At 43.6% G+C, this 19,688-nt stretch overlaps 1 protein-coding gene across 1 annotated transcript in view; it reads right to left on the minus strand.

The window, feature by feature from the left end:
• SLX4IP (SLX4 interacting protein) overlaps positions 1-19,688 on the minus strand; it is a 242,055-nt gene that overhangs the window by 4,613 nt on the left and 217,754 nt on the right. The window contains 1 exon segment of the mRNA XM_064276465.1: positions 3,578-3,646. Coding sequence (XP_064132535.1) covers positions 3,578-3,646 — 69 coding nt within the window.

Consider the following 19,688-nt stretch of genomic DNA (forward strand, 5'->3'; position numbering starts at 1 on the left):
CAGCACAGTTAGCAAGAGGTCCTGAACATTTCCTCCAGAATGTTCTGCCTCCACATGGCCTCCCCGGTCACTAAGCTGTTACTTTTAGCTTCTCAGTGTGTGGACTGAGGCCGTTTGAGAGTGGCCAAGGGCCTGCGCTCTGGAGCCAGACTTCCTTGATTCCAATCGCATCTCTTCCTTCCAGATTCCTGGCATGGAGTTTTCCGCCTGTGCAGCGTGAGGCTCACACAAGCGCAGTATGACAGTAGGGTTTTCTGGGCTCTGGGGCTAGACAGACCTGGGTTCTAGGCTCAACTCTGCCACACACTGACCGGGGAGAGTTTCTGAACTTCTTTATGCCTCAGTTTCCTCATCTGCCAAATGGTAATAATAAATGTATATCACTACTCATATTCATGAGAAGGGCTGTGGGAAAAAGGAACGCTGCCGTCAGTATTTCTCTAAGCATCTTGTGATATGATGTTGTTTGCCATTGAGTCGGCCCTGAATCATGGCAGCCCCGTGCACGAGATCGGGCTGCTGTGCTTCAGAGGGTTTTCACTGGCTGGTTTTTTGGAAGTAGATTGCCAGGCCTTTCTTCCTAGTCTTAGTCTGGAAGCTCCACTGAAACCTGTTTGGCATCATAGCAACACATGAGCCTCTACTGACAGACAGGTGGTGGCTGTACTTGAGTCACATTAGCCAGGGATGGAACCCAGGTCTCCCGCGTGGACAGCAGAATTTCTACCATTCGGCCACCACTGCTTGTATAATACAATATAGGGTCCATTAAAAGATTAAGGAATCCAGCTACTTCCAGCAATAATCTGTTTTTGCCATTAAAATTGGCCCATGTCAGAGACGAGCTAAGGGCTGTTGGACCTTGTGGTAGGCAGAATTCTAAGAGTACCCCCCAACAAAACCCAAACCCATTGCCACCAAGTCCCCAATAGGGTTCCCAAGGAGCAGCCAGTGGATCTGAACTGCCAACCGTAGCTCTTAACCACTGTGCCGCCAGGGCTCCTGGTTACTCAGTAAAACGCTAATCTATTAACTGCTAGGAAGGGATTTTGCAGATGTAACTGGAGTCCCAGATCAGCTGATTTTAAGATACAGAGATTATCCAGGTAGGCTTGATTCTTTTAAAAGTTGAGAGTTTTTTTCCGGCTGGTCACCAAAGAGGAAGCCAGAGAAGATTTCAGGCTTGAAAGAGATTCAGTGCAAGGGCTGTTCCCCATTAATGAGATGGAGGGGCCACACAGCAAGGACCTGAGAGCAGCCTCTAGTTGCTGAGACCTCAGTCCTACAACTGCAAGGAACTGACTTCTGCCAACAACCTGAGGGAGCTTAGAAGCACCTTTCCCCAGACGAGGATGCAGCCAGTCAACACCTCGACTTCAGCCTTCGGAGATTCTGAGCAGAGGACTGAGCTAGAATGTGTCAGGCACTGTGAGATAACAGATGTGTGTTGTTCTAAGCCCCTGAGTGTGCGGCAGTTCGTTTCGTAGCAGCAGAAAACTACCAGAGGCCTCTCTGAAGGGAATCATAGCAGGCTTTGTCATGTGGAGGTGCTGACCCCCTCCCTGATCAATTCAGTGCCTCCTACCAGTGTAGTAGAAAGAAAAATTTGTTAAAGAGTAAACCAAAAAAAAAAAAAAAAAAAATCAAACTTATCATCATCGAGTCGATTCTGACTCGTGGCGACCCCATGTGTTAAGAGTAGAACTGCTTCATGAGTACTCTTGGCTGTGCTCTTTGTGGAAGAAGATCTCCAGGCCTTTCTGCCATGGCACCACTGGGTGGGTTTGAATCCCCAATTTTTAGGTGAAGAGTTGAGCGCGAACCATTTTGCAAAAACTTGCTCAATTAAATTCTACAGCAGCGTGTGGTTTCTAAGTGTAAACAGCTTTCTACAGTTTGCAAATAATGAGAATGGTACAGCTCTTTCCTCTACACACCCCCATACCCAGTTTAATAAAATTAGGCCCAGATGAGGTAAGCTTAGGTGTCTGGCCTTGGAGGACTCCAGGACACACAATCTGGGGCCAGTTTTCTCTCCTAATGAAATGTGATAATGTTTGACTCCTGTTTTTGTGAAAAGATTTTCATGGATTGGGCATTTCAGAAATACTTTGTAACCCCTCTCACCCAAACAAAGCAATTTTGCCTATAGGAAGTTCCTCCTTGCTGTCCTTATGGCACAGTGGCCTTTCCTCTGGTCAAATGAGAAGGAGCTAAATGTCAAGACCAACTTTCTCCCCCACCATCTCCTCGAAGCTTACTCTCTTATGGTAGACAGCTAGCCCAGGTAGACATGCATTGCTCATGGCAGAAAGTTGAGGTCTGTCTCAAGTTCAGTGAGATTTTCTAAAATATTATCAGGACCTGGAATTAGACCTGACAAGCACGTGAAACAAGAGCCAAAATCACTTCCAAAACCGGAACCCAAAAGAACGCACGGTTCAATAAACTCTACTGAGAAATACTATCTTCAAGAGAAAACCAAAATCCCGAAAGAAACCCATGACCGTTGAGTCGATTCTGACTCACAGAGACCCTATGGGACAGAGTAGAACTGCCCCACAGGGTTTCCAAGCAGTGGCTGGTGGATTCAAACTGCCTACCTCTTGGTTAGCAGCTGAACTCAAGGGAAAGGGAGGCCAATTGGCTGTAGAAAATTCACAGATGGAAAGTCCGTTTGCCTTTCAGCCCGTATAGAGATTTTAGACGAGATTCTTATTAGTGTCAAAACAAGAACCCTGACAGCAACGCAGATCCCCTGCCATGGAGAGCGCTTCCTTCCAGAAGTACTTCTGGGTTGACTAGGCTCTCTTCATTGAGGGAAGCCTGAGAGCCGTTTCCTAGACACCCACGGCTCTGCCCATGCCCTCTCCACTCTGCTCAGGACACCGCCATGGCACTGGGAAAAAGCTCAATAGGAAAGAAAATTAAAAATGTACAAATCAAACCAGTGCTTGTGCTTAACAAGCCCCAGAACACTCAGGCATCACCAGAGCAAGGCCCTCCAATCTCCTCCTACTGGGACTCATCTTGAAGGCTCCAGCCAAGTTTCCCCCATCCTGGCTGGAGGTGGCCCTAATTTACAATCCCACCTTCTCCTTCTGACAAAGTGACGGGTGGGTTTGTCTCAGTCCTTCCAGACACCCACACCAAGTTTGAGAAAGAGCCTTCTGTGTTCCTCTCACCAGTCAGACATTTTAAGGAGGAACTGAAAAGGCCTTGAGAGCCACTGGGCCTAGAAAAATTCCCAAATTCATCTCCTGCCTGGTCTGGAGCAGGGTCTGCCAGTCCAGCCTATGTCCAGTGGCAGGTAAAGAGGGAGGAGAGGGGAAAAAGAGCTGTGTGTGTGCCTGTGTGTATCTATGTGACTGTGACTATGTGTATGTGGGTATGTGTGTGTGAATGTGTGCATGTGTGGGTGTGTGTGTGTGAGACACAGGACTAGTAAAAGCCAGCGAGAGGGCGTGGGAGACTGTGAATTCATTTATAAAAGCTCTTCTGCCCTAAAGCAAGTCAAACTCCCCGCTGAGGAGTTGCTTTTTCTTCCTTCCTTTTGAGTCTTGTGTGGCGAACTGACCTCCCGGCAGAGGTCAGCGCTCTGCTCACCCGCACACTGGGCCTTCTCGGGCGTGATAGCCTTAGAAACCTGAGGAGGAGCAATCTCTTCAGCTCTCGTTCTGAGAGGAAAGTTGTAGTGAATCTCGTGAAGAAGCAGGTCTTTCCATTTTTTTTTTTTTTACAGAAATATATATACATTATGATAAAAAATATTTCCGAACTGTGCAGAAAACAAAACAAAAAAACATTAAACACCGTACATCATCATAGAGCTCCGTCCCACAGCCTACTTCACTCCCTAAAATAAATCAGGCCGGGTAATGAACAGGGTTTTAAGAAATGTGACTGAACTTAAAAACACAATGTCAGTGTTTCATCCTAGGTAACCCCCTGGAGGATGAGAAAATCTCCTGATTTTCCCACAGGGTTATTTCAGATACACTTTCTGAGCCAAAATATCTTAAAAGCATTCATTCTTCCACTGCCCTGCCAAATACTAAGCTCAAGATTCGCATGCACTTTTAGAGAGCCTATTAACGATATTAATGATCACGGATCAAAGGCAAACCCCAGAGGTTTATGCAAAACGTTCAATTATTTAGGTGCTGTAAAACCTCATCTTCTGTATGAAGGTAATTTCTCAGTGCTGGCAAAGACTGCGTTCTGATGTCGCGGGTCGAAAGGGACAAAACTAATGCAGATGGGCCTTAAGAAAAAAACAAAGCGCATGGCTCTGTAGGATTAAAATGTATGTCTATTGACACCTTGTCACCAAAGCCCTTCCTACTCATTTCAGTTTGAAAAGTGTAAATCCCCTCTTCTAAAGGACTCTCAGTGCTTTGCAGACCTTGTCTCTTAACATCCAGTGCGCACACACACCCACACACACACAAGGAATCCCTGGGTGGTGCAGATGGTTAAGCCCTTGACTACTGACCGTAAGATTGGTGGTTTGAACCCACCCAAAGGTGCCTCAGGAGGCAGGCCTGGCAACCTACTTCCAAAAGGTCACAGCCATTGAAAACCCTATGAAACAGTTCTAGTCGGCAACACACGGGTCACCATGAGTTGGAATCAACTCAATGGCAACGGCTTTTGTTCTTTGGTACGTATGCGCATACCACATCTTAAACAGTGATTCTCAACTGTGGCTGCCCATGAGAATCGTTTGAGGGGTTTTTAAAAATGCCAATGCCTGGACCCCGAACCGGATTCTGATTTAACTAGAAGCGACTCAGGTGACTGCAGTGTGTGGGTAGTGCCAAGAACCCATTTTAAATAGATGCAGAAATTAACACTCGAGAGCAGTATGTTTACCTCAGGACTCTGTAGAGGCAAGTGTGACACTCGAAATGCTAATAACCATTTTATTTCACAAATGAAAAAAACTTAAGTGGCTTGTCCCAAATCACACAAACAAATCAGTGGCAAAGCAGTGGCCTAGACCTGGGGTTTTCAGCTTGTAGTCTCTGGGTGCCGAGCCCAGGCACTAGGCCCAAGAAGGAAGTCCTTCCTGTTGGTTGGGACATACGGCAAGCTGCCATGACCAAAACACTAAGAAGAAAAGAGCTTTGCTTCATCAAGTGTCATGGCTCTCAGAATTTCATGCACAGCTATGCAAATACATTATTCCAATCTGACATTGAAAGGCTTCTAAAAAATTATGTACAGGATCTGGGGGGAAATATATTTACAAGCTACCAGAGAGGTTCTGGGGTACTGATTACAGTGAAGAGAGTCAGCCTAGGACTTCACCAATGCTGAATAAGGATGAGACCCACTTAGGAAGTGGAAATGAATTCACTTGGGAAACATCAAGACTCTCTGGAAAGGGATCAAGGTCGCACGTTTATTTTTAACCACTTACTAGAGGTCTATCTTAGTTCACAATTGGGGACAGAAGTGGGAGCACCCGACATTTTAAGGAGTATTCAAAACTCTTAAAGGCCAATTTAATCACAGTGTTACGCACTGGGTTTTTCACACCTGAACTGTTAGATTCACTGGTTCAAATGTAAGGCTCCTTTGATTATTTTAACAAAATACTCAAAACCTCAGAATTGCACTGAGGAAAAAATTTCTAACAAATGGAACATAATTTTAAACAGCAGGTACAGAAAAGGATATTTCAGATGTACATTCCTTGGGGTTAATTCCCTTGAAGAACAAAATCGATTCACTTTTTTAAACAATTTTTCTTTTTATTCATAAAACGGGTTTGTGTCCATTACATAATAGTGTCATCCCATAGGCATGTATAACTATTTAAACGATTTAAGTGGTTTATAACAAAACAAATGGGGAGATAAGGCCAATGGGAGAAAAAGCGCTCTCTCGGTGACTGCCACTATGCTGGACTTGCTAACTTGATTGAAGAAAGTTTTTCTGGGGATCCATCAAATTCACACATCAGTTGCTTGATCAGCTGCTTTTAGGTCAAAAGTATGGCTTTACTGATTTTTGTTTAAGCACCAAGATTTTCAAAAAAGGAACTGTAATGGCAATTATAAGACAACACATGGTAATATCATGCTGGATAATGAAACTTACTTGAATCTGATTAAATTTGGCCCAGTACTGAGTGATTCCAGACAATTAGAGAATAATTTCATTCATTCAAGTTCCCTCTGTTAAGCTACACACTGACATATATTTGTTCCCTGTCTTGTTAAATAAATATAGAAACCAAATTAGAGGGAGTTCTACAGATTTTGGAGAATTTAATTATAACCTGAAATCGTAATATCCAATGATATATACGGTCAGACTTTGTACTGAGTAATTACTTGAATTAACTTCATTTTACGATGCTTAATTTATTTTGTACCAAGGAAGGCTTTAAAATATTTAAAAGAAATCAGTTTAATTTTGATTTTTTACTCGCTCCAGCGTGTTTCAAAAACAAGGAATGAACTCTCTTGTCCTGACAAACCAAGCATGGAAATTTCCTCGTAAGAGAAAAAAAGAAATTAAAATGATTTCCACATTCAAGTCAAGGCATGCTGAAGAGAGAAGTTTTGGGATCCTAGGTAAGCCACTTTTTACCTCCAAAGGAGAGCCACTCACAAAAATTTTGTGGAAATATTACAGCGGGACCTGCCAAGAAGGAATTCCAGGAAGCTGGGAATGGTGACACTGTGATCCCAGGCCATTCTCATGGGCTCGGAGGTTTCCTTCCCTCTATGTGCTCTGCCCTCTCCAAGCTCTTTCTGAAATCCAAAGCCACTGATACATTATACACAACACTCCATGCTAAAATCCAAATCTGACCCCAGAAGCAAACAATTAAATGTGACCCCACTCTTGTCCCAAAGATATCTCTGGAGATGTTTCATTCAGAGATATGCTAAATTCACTATTAAAAAAAAAAAAATTAGAGTGTTTTTAATGACTCTTGCCTTTTATAAAATGAAATACATTTTCCATATTTCTTTAGCATTAAAATGAAGGAAAAAAATGGTGGCACTCACCTCCCCACCAATGTTTGCCTCTTTGTATTTAACAACTTATATACATATCTGGGTGATAGTTAATCTCCAGTGGCAAAGAAGAGAAAATGTGTTTAAGAATATACCGACTGTTCCAGACATTTGTTTATGGATGTTAAAAAACTAACATCAATCTATTAAAAAGTCATTTGAAAGCACCTGAGGTGGCTTAGGAGTCATGACACTGAGAAAGTTAGGAAGTTCAGAGTTACAATGTCAATCAAACGAGCAACACTTCCTCCAGGCAGCGAGTCACCGACACTTGAATATACACTGGATTTAGGGTAGTAAGTGGCTGAAAAACTCATTCTTTTTGACTAAGAATATGAACAGCATTGCGGATTTTTGGGTGCTGAATTATTAAGATTATTAAGAGTATCAAGACATTCCCAACAGTAGGGAACACTTCATTTCCCACCTAATAAGCAGTAACAACAAAAAAACCTGGCATTCATTTTCCCCTTTGAACTTCTGAACATCCAAAAAATCCCATAACCACTGAAGTAACAGGAGATCCAGGGGTGTTTCAGACATGTGGAAGGAAAATGCTTAAAGGCAAAATTCCTCAAACACATGCCACTGTGCAGGAACTGAAAGCTGTTCCCCGTTAAGTCCCTGTTTAAAATCCCACGTACAGGACGGCCTAAGAAAGAACATATTTACCTCACAACCAAAGATGCCATTTCCCTCCTAGAAGACTGTAATTGTCATATCCTTAATATACCAGAACTCTAAAACCAAGGCTTTCTTGAAAGAAAATCATTAAAATAGTGGCTTTAATTTCCAGGCCTAACTAATTAACGAAATAAAAACTTTCTCTGGCGGCTCCTGTTCAAACATCTCCTCCTAGTTCTGGGGCGGCAGTAGAATCGTTCTGGTATGGCCGTCTTTTTTACTTTAGACTCTTTTCTAGGGGACTTATCACTTCTTGGTCTGTCACCTGGGTTATTTATGCTCTCCCTGTTTAAACTGTTTTAACAGTTGTTTCTGTTTAAGAAGCTTGAATGACACATTGTGGTCCTCTCTGTCTTCAGTGAAGAGCACCCCTGGGATACTGGTCACTCTACCGGTGGGCGCCCATGATGGGCCATGGAAATCCGTGCTTCATCGCTCTCTTAGAAGGTTCCTGTTCTGTTCAATCTACCCCTACGCTGCATGAACACAATCAGCTCTACCATGGTCAGTACTCTGTTGGGCTCCCTCTACACCTGTAGAATCCTTGGACTGGAATCAGCTGGGGGCAGGTGAAAAGCTAAGATGGAAGAGGAAAGGACACGGAAGGCAGAGGGTCATGGTCCTTGAGGAGGTGGTGAGGCTTGGCCCACAGGAGGGTGATATGATAGGTTTGCAGGGAAGGTTTGGAAATCTAAGTCACAGACCTACATCCATGGCCAGGCTTGGTGACCAGGACTGAATTCTATGACCCAAAATGGTGCCATGGAATATGGCCGGCTCCTAATGAGTCTTATCCTACAAGTGGGAAAAGGAGAGATGGGGGAGGCAGGACAGAATGAAGTGAAAAAAAAAAAACCAGTAACTAGTCTCGAGCATGAATCTACACTGCATCTGTTTCCATATATATTTTTTATTTTGTTGGGCTTTCTCTAGGTTATTTTTCTGTTAACTCTAAAACTTTTAGGGACATACTTGATTTTCCTTATTACTAGAGGAGGCGCTACTTCAGAGGACCACCCACTGCTGAGCAGAAAAAAAGATATATTCAATGGGTGGCCTTTGAATATGGTTTCTTTCCTATTTTAGGATGAGATTAAGTTAAGGAAATCTTTGGTAAGTGTTCGTCCAAATAAGTCATTGCTATGATTAACCACATGACATCTTAGTAAGTCCAACAGAGACATTAGTGGGTGACATTACAAATGGAAGGCTCCTGTCTTGAAATTTTAACTGCCTGTGAAGTCTTCCAAATGGGAAACTGAAAACTCTGGCCACTGCGTTCCCCTTGGGATCTGGTCCACCCGGAACCCAACCAAAATCTTTGAGGTGGGGGCAAGGCAGGGATAGGCCCAAGCCTGAGCTACAAGCAAGAGCAAGCCTCTCTTATGTCTTCCTGTAATGCTGGGCCCAGTTATCTGCAAACTTCAGCAATTCTTGGGGTAACAGCTCCCCAGGTGCTACGGCTGCCATGCTGTAGAAGCTAGGAACAGAGTGACTCATATGCTGAATCCCAGATGTTTTAGAAATCTGAGGGAGCATGAGGGTGTATATGTCCACACGTAGGCCCCACGTGATGAGCACAGTGGCCAGGCTGGAGGAAGTAAACACCAGAGAGTCTCCAGTGAGCCCACTGGTGCTCAAACATGAGCATGTATCAGAATCACCCTGAGTTTCTCATCCAGTAGGTCTGGGACAGGGCCCAAGAATCTGCATTTCTATCAAGAGTCCAGACAATGATGTTGGTTGTGGGATCACAAGGTGAGAACCACTGGCCTGTTCCTTCACTGCAGCTCCACTCAGCTGAAGGAGCAAGAGGGTACACTGTAAACCACCCCCCACTACCCAGAATTGACAAGCAGTGCCCTGGCACCATCTTTACACGGCCCAATGCATCACTGTAGAGTGAAATTTCAAGGAAGCACATCATTGCTTTCTTCACGCAGTCCTTCTGCAAATGGGTGTCACTGCTGACAGCATAAACCCTCTTTCTTTTTCACTAAGACTAATTTTCTGAAGTCAGTTATAAAGCATGACAAGAAAGTAGCAATGTTGTCAGAATAAGCAACAGCTTCCTAGAGGAGACAGCTTTGAAAGTTAATCCTATTACAGACATATACTTTCTATTTAAAATAATAACTCTAATTCCTTTAAAACACTGCACCGTCTGTACACACAGCTGTCCTTTCACAGGGCTGGATGTTACATCCACACCTATGACTTTTGCAACCCTCTTTCGTGTTGGTGGCCTCTTCAGTATTTTGTTCTTTTCTTGGTCAGGCTGCCCTGAATGTCTACAGCCCACTTCTAAGGAGGGGATACACGCATTGTAGGTAACCTTTCAGTGCCTGTGGTTATTTTTCATGTCTGGAGGAGAGGTTTTCCAAAACATGCAACTCTTCACTAGACGTGGCTTTTGCCAAATCCTGTTTCAAAAGTAACCCCGGATCTGACAGCCCTGGCAAAACCCTGACAGCCTTGCTTTTTTCCACTATTATTTCTCTTGGGACTAATCGATCACTTCCAAGAGAAACTCTCTTGGGGTGGTCGAAGTCTTCTGCAGAGCCACAGTTCCTGCATCTCTGTTGTGCTCTGGCCACTCGTGGACTTTGTTTTGGACCTGGTTATGCTGACTCACAGCTACAGACAGGGCTCCCGCTTAGAAGCCCTGTCTTGCTCCCGCTTAGAAGCCCTGTCTTTAACCACTCCGCAGGATGAGGTTTTTGCTGGCTGCTAGTGTCTTCTGGCTGGGTCTGATGAACATTTTCCAGCTTTTGAACAGGAAGCCCCCAGTGGCTCCCAGATGCCTTTATGTAATCCTTTGCTGGTCCCATGGAGTCCAATGGGGACTGGATGAAGCCTGACCACTGCCCCTCCTCCTTGCTCACTCTGCAATCACTGAGTCACCAGATGTTCCCACAATGTCCCTGCTGGTCTGTGATTAGCTCACGGTGCTGCTTTTTGTTTCAGTTCTTTTCACACTAAAAAAAAAAAAAAAAAGATTTTATATTTTATAAAGCTGTAATGGCATGGTTTCCTCCGAATTCCCCTTAACACATTTCCTACACCTGAAAAAAGAAGCCCCTGCCCTATAAATCTGGAAAAATCCCCTAGCATATGTTTAAATGCAGACAGGACCAAGCAGTAGTCTTCACGCTTTCTAATCACTAGAATACATTGCGTTTATTGACCACTGGGCTATCAATGGAGTTACGATGAAGCTCGCATTTTAACTAAGGCAGGTCGATATGCGTTCCAGATATTAAGGCCTGACACTGCCTATGTTTGATATACTGGGTTTTTTTCCAGGGGTAGATGCCCTAATCCATCCAAAGCATAGGCCATGTGTACGTATGTGCACGTGCACACATGCGTGCACACACACACACACAATTTCCATTTCTGAGTAAAGAATAATCTTTAGGAATTTCTTCCAGGCCATTTCAAGGTATTACTCAACTGTAATTACCATTTAGCTGGTGTCAGGCTTATTCGTCAACCATCTGGGAGTAGGACTCAGTTAATATAACTTGAAATGTCTTGAAAGAAATTCCAGGCAGAATGAAAGGAAACAAAGCACATTGTAGGAAACTTGAGAGAGTGTCGATATATATTTATATGAAAACCTTTTCTTCAGCACATGCAACAGGCAGTGCAAACTTCACTTTAACTGTAAAATTAGCTTCGAGGGGCAGCATGAAAATGGCACACAGAGAATTCAGAGACCAAAGATGATCACTTCAGTGTATATTTACAAGCTTGTGAATGGCAAGACTTTCCTAAACCACCAAACTCAAAACACTGAAGTTGAAATATTTACTGTGGCGAAGACTTTGTCTAGAAACAAATATACATTCATGCTCTTCCTGCTGCTATCAGGGGCATGGGGATTATCACAATTACGTTAGGGTTGGCATGAGCATCTTTGGAAGGTAGTCTTTGAGATCTGTCTGTAGTCACTCTGAAAGTTGTAAGAAAAACACCATCGACAGGTGCTTTTCGTCTTCAAAGAGCTTGTAATGAGTTACCCCTGGCAACTCTGCTGTGAAGTAAGGCCTCGCTCGCCACGTACAGAAAGCAAGAGAAAGGTGAGGGAGATGAGGAAGAAAGCAGGCCACTTAGGGGAGGTCGGTGCCAGGGGGCCTCGTTCACTTCAAGACTTCACGCTATTTACCCATACAAACACACAGTCAAAAACAAGAAAAAGGAAACACGTGGGATCTACATTTCTCTGAGCTTAGCACTGGGAGGAAGTGGATCGTGCATACTCAGCAAAATAATCAGACACTCCATGGAGAGGCCTTTCTGTCTACTCCGAAAGATAACACGGCTCAACCAGAAATCTATTAGCTGAACATGAGAAAATACAGTTATGCTTTGAATGCCCCACTGAACAGATTTATTTTGGGGAAGACTAGATGAAACTGTCACGTTAGGCTATTTTATTTTTTTCTAGCTAGGAATTTTGGGTAAATTGTCGATTCTTTTGGACTCCCAGCCCAGACGTTAATACGCACCACAAGCAAGCAAGGGCTGTAATGTAAAGGCTGTTGATTCCAAACCATCTGGAAACTCTTGGCCAATATCTGGTATCTCTGTGGCTGAAACAGTGACAAGAGCCCAGAAGCACTGCGCCAGACAGCAGCATGTTTGTAAGCTTTTTTTCCCCAGTCTTGGTAGCACAATGATCTATATACCCTTATTATCCTAAGAATCCCCCCAATTTTCTGTTTACAAAAATATACAATATGGCCTTTGCACTACTTACAACTACGTCAACAGTTTTAGTATTTGAAATTAAACCTTTTAATATTGGTATTTTGAAAACTGAAGCTTGTGATTCTTGGCTACTACAGAACTGGAAGATTTGTCCTTAAACTAACAGCACTAGCATGGTTTTAGATAATTCATAGATTATCTATCTACCCTTACATGTTCCCATGGATGCTTCATAAGGAAATAATTATAAAACATAAAGACCTCCCCAGTCTTCGCCAACATTGGCCCATTTCATACTTTTGGAATCTTTTACTTTTTGTTAGAGAGCAGATAGCCAGACAAGATGTTAACTTCCCTCATTTTGGGGGGCACTAATTAAGCCCCCTTCCCCATCAAATTCTGATAAAACGTTGCTGTCACAAAGAACAGTTTTAGTAAACTATCAGTAGGTCTTCCACATAGAATTATATTGGAATGAACAATGACTGCCCCAGGTGCCGGGTAGAGGGCAGCCATCAGTGTTAGCCTGGTTATCCCAGAGGCTGTTAGGAGCTTTGCCCAATCACTGCCCTATGCCACTGAGCACAGGCCTATAGCTCTCTCTAACTGTGCTTAGGGTTTCAGACTCAGACCAACGTCACTCAAAATCCTATCCAGTTAGGCCCCAAGCCAGTTTTAGGAATTAGTGAACAGAATAGTTCAGGTTTTATTGCATTATATTACATTTTGATGCTCCTCATTTTGTTTTGTTTTGTTTTCTAGGAGCTACTAGTTGACCAAAAAAGAGCTACAGCTCAAAAATTAAAAGAGAGGGAGACTGAGATTTATGCGTGAAACGCTTCTGAACATGCCCTATAAGTACAGTAGATTTTCCCCTTCCAACCACACCCTGTAAGCGCTGTATTTTCAGGGCTGAACAATTAACATAAAAAGCATGAGTCAGGCTTTGAACAGCTCTGTGGGAACCAGAAAGCCTTTTGCTATTAGGAATGATGTAAATTCCCCAAGGCTGGAAGAAGTCCACAATGGAAGGCAGACAGGGTCATAAATAACAACAATGGATACTCCGCACACCACAGAAAGTCTGATGCCGCGATAGTGACACTCTCTTCAAATCTCACGTTGCATTCCATCACTGCCTTTGCTTACTTATTTATTTTAGAATTCAGTGTAAGACGAACTATGTATTTCCTATGGGAACGTCAAAAATTTCTTTAAGAAACAGGGCAATCGGCTCTCACCCCAAACTCCTCTGAAAACAAAACAATGGAGGAAAGTGTCCTTGGATTAAAAAAAAAAAAAGACAACAGAGAAAAGTGACAGTGTGACAGAAGGAAGTGTCCAGTTCAAACAGTACAAAACCTGTGACTTCGTTTTTCACAAAAAAGAAAAAAAAGAAGAAGAAGAAAGGAAAAGGCCTGCTTACAAATTAAAACCACATTTGGCAATTTGTTGAAGGAGGCGTATTTACATTTGTATGAAGACTGGGTGGGCAGGAAAAAAAAGGTTAGGCTCCTTCTTTAGCCCTTGAACTGTCAGGTCTCATTAGTAATCCTTTCTTCCTACATTTCTAGGGTCAATTCACTCCCCTTTGTCACAAAATCTCAGCGGGGGCGGCGGAGGGGGGGCAAGTATTCTGGAGGACGCTGCTATCACCTGGGAACAGGGCTCCCAAAGGGAGTAGTCCTGATTACTAATGGCTTTTCACATCTGGCATCAAAACGCAACCTAAAGCTCACCAGAGGCAAAACTCCAGGTACAGACAGTGCCTGGTGAGAAGGCTGCAAGTGCCTCCAGGCTTACGTGGGCGACACTTTTTCGATTCTTCTGTGAATACTGACCCCCACCCTCACCCCGACATCTTCTGTGAAGAATATAGGCAAATTCAACATATTCGAAGAAGCTACCAGATGGCATTCAAAGTGAGCACTCACTGGGGGCTGAGGGGGGAGTCTCAGGTATTTAAGAAACAGGTAGACGAGGAGGTTCTCTTTGGGTCTTCACTAATGATGCTTCACAACTTGGAAGTTCACCCAGAGCACCTCCCCCAAAAGAAAAAAAGAAAACAAAAACCAAACCCATTGCTGCCCAGTTGATTCTGACTCATAGTGACCCTACAGGACAGAGCAGAACTGCCCCATAGGGTTTCCACGGAGCAGATGGTACATTCGAACTGCCAACCTTTTGGTTAGCAGTCAAGCTCTTAACCACCGTGTCATCCCAGGCCAAGGAATAACACTTTGCAAGTGACATTCCCTGATACAGTTCACACACACAACACTCCTCCCACCACCCATTTACTTATTTTTGGTAATCCTTTGAGGATTTTAGTTTTAAAATTTTCCATTTGTAAAGAATGTCAATATACAGTTCCAAGGCAAAACCAAACAGAGGCAGGGCAAGGTTACTGTGTAATCTAGGGAGACGCTCTCCTCAGCCACTTGAGCGGCCCAGGCAGGTCCCCAGGGTGAGGCCTTTATCACCACCTCTGGGGATGCTCTCAATACCCGTGGATGTACCTCAAGGTTGAGGACAAAGCACATGTGCCCCCAGTCCATGACCGAGGGGAGAGAAGAGCAGGTGAGTATGAATGTCTGTACATGGTGGTGAGTGACATCACTCCAATGCTGTCTGGTTGGACCTGGGAAACTCATTTTAGATTCCTGGACAGAAAGGATTGTCAAGAGGGTCTCCATCAGAATAAGCTGGGTAACTAGGACACGTGTCTTGCCTCTAATCAGAGTATGCAATGGTTTGAAAAGGTAGTTCAAGTCACAAAGGCAGTTTGAAATTGCATATAAATCAAGGACTTCACCCCGCAATGGCTTACTGAACTCCAGTTTTGAACAGAACACTGTTGGACTAATGGAGGGAAGGTGGCAGGGAGAGAAGGCCAAAAAATATACAGAAAACTCCTGCACTTGAGTTTGTCACCTTCTTCCAGAGTCTGTAAAGCACACCTGGGGCTCCCAAAGGAGCATCAGAGGCACCAAGGAAGCTCCTCAAAAAAACATACATTCCTAGGACCCATTCCTGGAAGTTCTGATTTATAAGGCCTGGGGCAGGACTAGAAGGTCTATATTTAGGTTCCCAGGTGATCCAACAACAGTTGATACACTACATAGAACACCTGACAAGGCAGCAAAGCAGATTAACAACTGCAAAATCACCTGGCTGTTGTTAGGCGCTGTGGAATGTGTTCCAACTCATAGCAACCCCATGTACAACAGAACAAAACATTGCCCAGTCCTGTGCCGCCCTCATGATCACTGCTGTGCTTGAGCTCATTGTTGCAGTCACTGTGTCAATTCATCATGGTGAGGGTCTTCCTCTTTTTTGATGACCCTCTGGTTACCGAGCAAATTATTCTGGATTCTACTGCATCTGGATCTCTAGGGGTGGGGTCAGGGCATGTGAGTTGCAGGCAAGCTCCCCAGTGATTCTGAAATACAGCAGAATTAATAAACTTCTGCCCTAAGGGGGCAAGAACTGATCGCTCAGCAGAGTCGGGTAGAATTATTCATTCAGGCAACACCGAATGATCTCTGCATCAGGCATTGTTTGAAGCCCTTGGAGAAAAGGAGGTAAACCCAAAGTCGTTGCTCTCATGGAACTGCCACCTTGTTAAAACCTGTTGCTGTCAAGTAGATGCCGACTCATAGTGACCCTATAGGACAGAGCAGAATTGCCCCATGGGGTTGCCAAGGAGTGGCTGGTAGATTCAAACTGCTGACCTTTCGGTCAGCAGCCAAGCTCTTAACCACTGCTCCATCAGGGCTTTCAACTACGTCATTAGGGAAGACAAAACACAAGTAGATAAACACATAATGTGTTAGGTGGTGATGATGTTACCAGGAAAAATAAACACCTTAGAATCTCAGGGATGCTATTTTAGATATGGTGGTCAGGGAAGGCCGTGATAGGTAATGCGGAGAGCTTTCTAGAGACCTGAGAGGAGGACGGAGTCACGTGAGCATCTGAGGGAGGAAGAGCATTCCAGGCAGGGAGAAGAGCACACACAGAGGTCCTGAGGATGGCGCAAGCTGGTAGGGTGTGAGACAGGAAAGTAAACCAGAGGAAGGGCACAGGGAGCAGGTGAGAGGTGTCTGTGTGTGTGTGTGTATATGCGGGTAGGGGGCAAATCAAGTCTGGCTTTTGTAAGGATGGCACATTTTATTCTGAGGAAGATGACATGCCACTGGAAGGTTCCAAAAAGGGTAACTTAACATTTTAAGAGGGTGTTGTAGAGGGGTCAGGGTGGGAGCAAGAGGACCAGTGATGGGGTCCACTCAGGGATGGTGGGTCTTGGAGGAGGCCAGTGGTGGTGGTAAGTGCCTGAATTGGAAATACAATTTGAAGGAAGACCCAACAGAATATGATCATGGATTGGATATAGGAGGTGAGATGAAGAGAAATGTCAAGGGTGACTCCAAGATACATGGTTTAAGTAACTAGATGAAGGAGGCTGCCATTTACCGATGCAGAAAAAACTGGGGACGGGGAAAGTCTGGGGAAGTAGGACCAAGAAATCAGTGTGAGATCTATAAACTTTAGGAGCCTTATTGGATAACTAAATGGAGCTGTTGAGCAGGCAGTTAGACACCCAGGCTCTGGGAAGAGAGAGATCTGGGCTTCGGGCACAAAGCTGGGAAGTCCTCAGCATGAAGATGGTACTGAAAGCTATTAGTCAGGCTGAGCTCCACGAAAGAGTGAATTTGGATGCAAAAAAGAAGCCAAGAAGATGAGGCGAATTCAGGGAAGGAAACTATGAGGGAACCACTAGTGAGGAAAGAGAAAAATCAAGAGAACACGATGTCTGGGTGTAACGAGCACAGCTTGACCACAGTAAATGATGCCGCTAAGAAGTGCACAAGGGAAAAGGACGTTTATGCTAAAGAGTATAACATATATAATTTGGCAACAACACAAACAATAACCAAAAAATGAGTGTATGGTCACCTGTGTATGTGTGTATGGGTAGGTAGAGGTGAGTACGTATATGTGCACAGATAGAAGTATCTATATGTACATGTATGTACAGATATGTGTGTGTACACATATACATTCGTAGAGGGCACAGTGACAAGATAATCCTCAGACATAACCAAACACCTTGCAAGAATGATTTTCTGCATTTGAAGGCTTAGGACCTTCGTCTCATGGGACAACTCAGTCAATCAGCGTCACAAAGTTCATATTCTGCATCTTAGTGAGGTGAGTGGCATCCGGGGTCTTAAAAGCTTGTGAGCAGCCATCTAAGATATAACTATTGGTCTCTACGCATCAGGAGCAAAAGAGAAAGAAGGAAACCAAAGTCTCAGAGAAGAAACTAGTCCACAGAGCTGAAAGCTTACACGAGCCACAGTCTCACCTACCCTGAGACCATAAGGACTAGATGGTGCCTGGCGACTGCTACTGGCCATTCTGATCAGAGCCACAATAATAGATAGACCCTGAAAGAAGGCGACAAAAATGCAGAGCAGAACTCAAATTCTTAAAAAGTCCAGACTTAATGAACCAGTTGAGACTACAGAAGTCCCTGAGACTACCGCCCTGAGATACTCTTTCAAACCTTGAACTGAAACTATCCCATGCAGTCATCTTTTAGGGAAATAACAGACTGGCACACAAAATCATGGATATTATCTGTTAGTATGGGGCTCCATTAAAAAACTATCTACATGAGACCAAAAGGTCAACAATTACTCTGAAGCAAAGATGAGAAGGGGGAGGTAAACTACAGTACTGGAAATGGAAAACCAGAATGCAATTAAACAGGATGCGGACACACTGTGAGAAATGTAATTAATGTCACGGAACTATTTGTGTGGAAATTGTCATATGAGAACCTAATTTGCTGTGTAAACTTTCACTGAAAACACAATGAAATATTATGGAAAAAAAAGAGAACATGATGTCCTCAGAGCCAAGAGAAGAAAAGTGCTTCAATGAGAGTGACAGCTATGCCCAATGCTGCTGACTGGTTCTGAGTGAGAAGTGGCCAGTAGCAGGGGTGACCTTGACAAAAGCTGGTTTCAGTGGAGTGCTGAGGACCCAAGCCTACCTGCCTAGCTGGGACAGGTTCAAGAGAGAAGTGGAGACATGGTCAGACCAGAGCTCTCCAGAAGAGAACTAATGTGAGCCATATATTAACTTCTAACTTTAAAAAAGTAAAAGGAAATTGGTGAAATTAATTTGAATAATATATACCATTTAGCCTAATACATATTATTATTCAATATGTAATCAATATAATAACATTAAGATATTTTACATGTTTTCTATTAAGCCTTTGAAATCTGGAGCATAATACAACATAGATGGCAATACTGCTACCCATCTGACAAACAGACTGTGTGGTAAGATCTTGTTGCCAGTTCTCAGCATCTGGCTGGAGCTCCTGGAACATCACTATTAGCCTAGGTTGGAGTTGAGGGGAGCAGGTTCTTAGGGCCCGATACCATGATGCCAGTCATCTCAAGAGCACTGTAGGTGCCTTGGCCAGTCATGGCTCACACCGACCACACCGCCTGCCCAATGTTGTGGTCCTCTTAGCATCCCTAATCAAGGCTGGATGAGGTTCAGGATTGTAGAACCTCGTATAAAGGTGATAAAGGGAGAAAATAAAACTAAAAAAAAAAAATTCTTCAATGTTATTAAGGTTTTTCTCAAGGTAATACTTAATGTTTGCTACCTGTCTGTCAGTTCGTCATATGGTGTGGCTTGTGTGTTGCCATTATGCTGTCACTCATGGTGGACAGGTTTCAGCACAGCTTCCAGGTTAAGGCAGACTAGCATGAAAGGTTTACTGGTGATCTACTTCTGAAAATTAGTCCACAAAAACGTTATGGATCACAACAGATTATTGTCCAATATAGTGATGAAAGATGAACCCCCTAGGTTAGAAGGCAACACACACAGCTGCAACAATGGACTCAAAGATATCAATGATCATGAAGAAGGCACAGGGCCAGGCAATGTGTTGTTCTGTTATACATTAGATCACCTGGAATCAGGGTTGACTTGCCAGCAACTAGCAACAACGTATTATTTAATGTGGTACTGTGGTATTTGGAGTCTTTATCTTTTAAGAGTTGGATCTATTTTCTCCTAGCTACATACGTGAGTTTCTTCTGATTCTGTTTTATTCACTCTCAAATAAAATCATTAATGGCCCAAAAAGAACATTTTAAAAGTAGGTAATTCACAGTAGAATAGTGGAATGTGCAGTCTTGCATCACATTTGAGATG

Source organism: Loxodonta africana, chromosome 24, assembly GCF_030014295.1.
Source record: "Loxodonta africana isolate mLoxAfr1 chromosome 24, mLoxAfr1.hap2, whole genome shotgun sequence".
Taxonomy (NCBI): domain Eukaryota; kingdom Metazoa; phylum Chordata; class Mammalia; order Proboscidea; family Elephantidae; genus Loxodonta; species Loxodonta africana.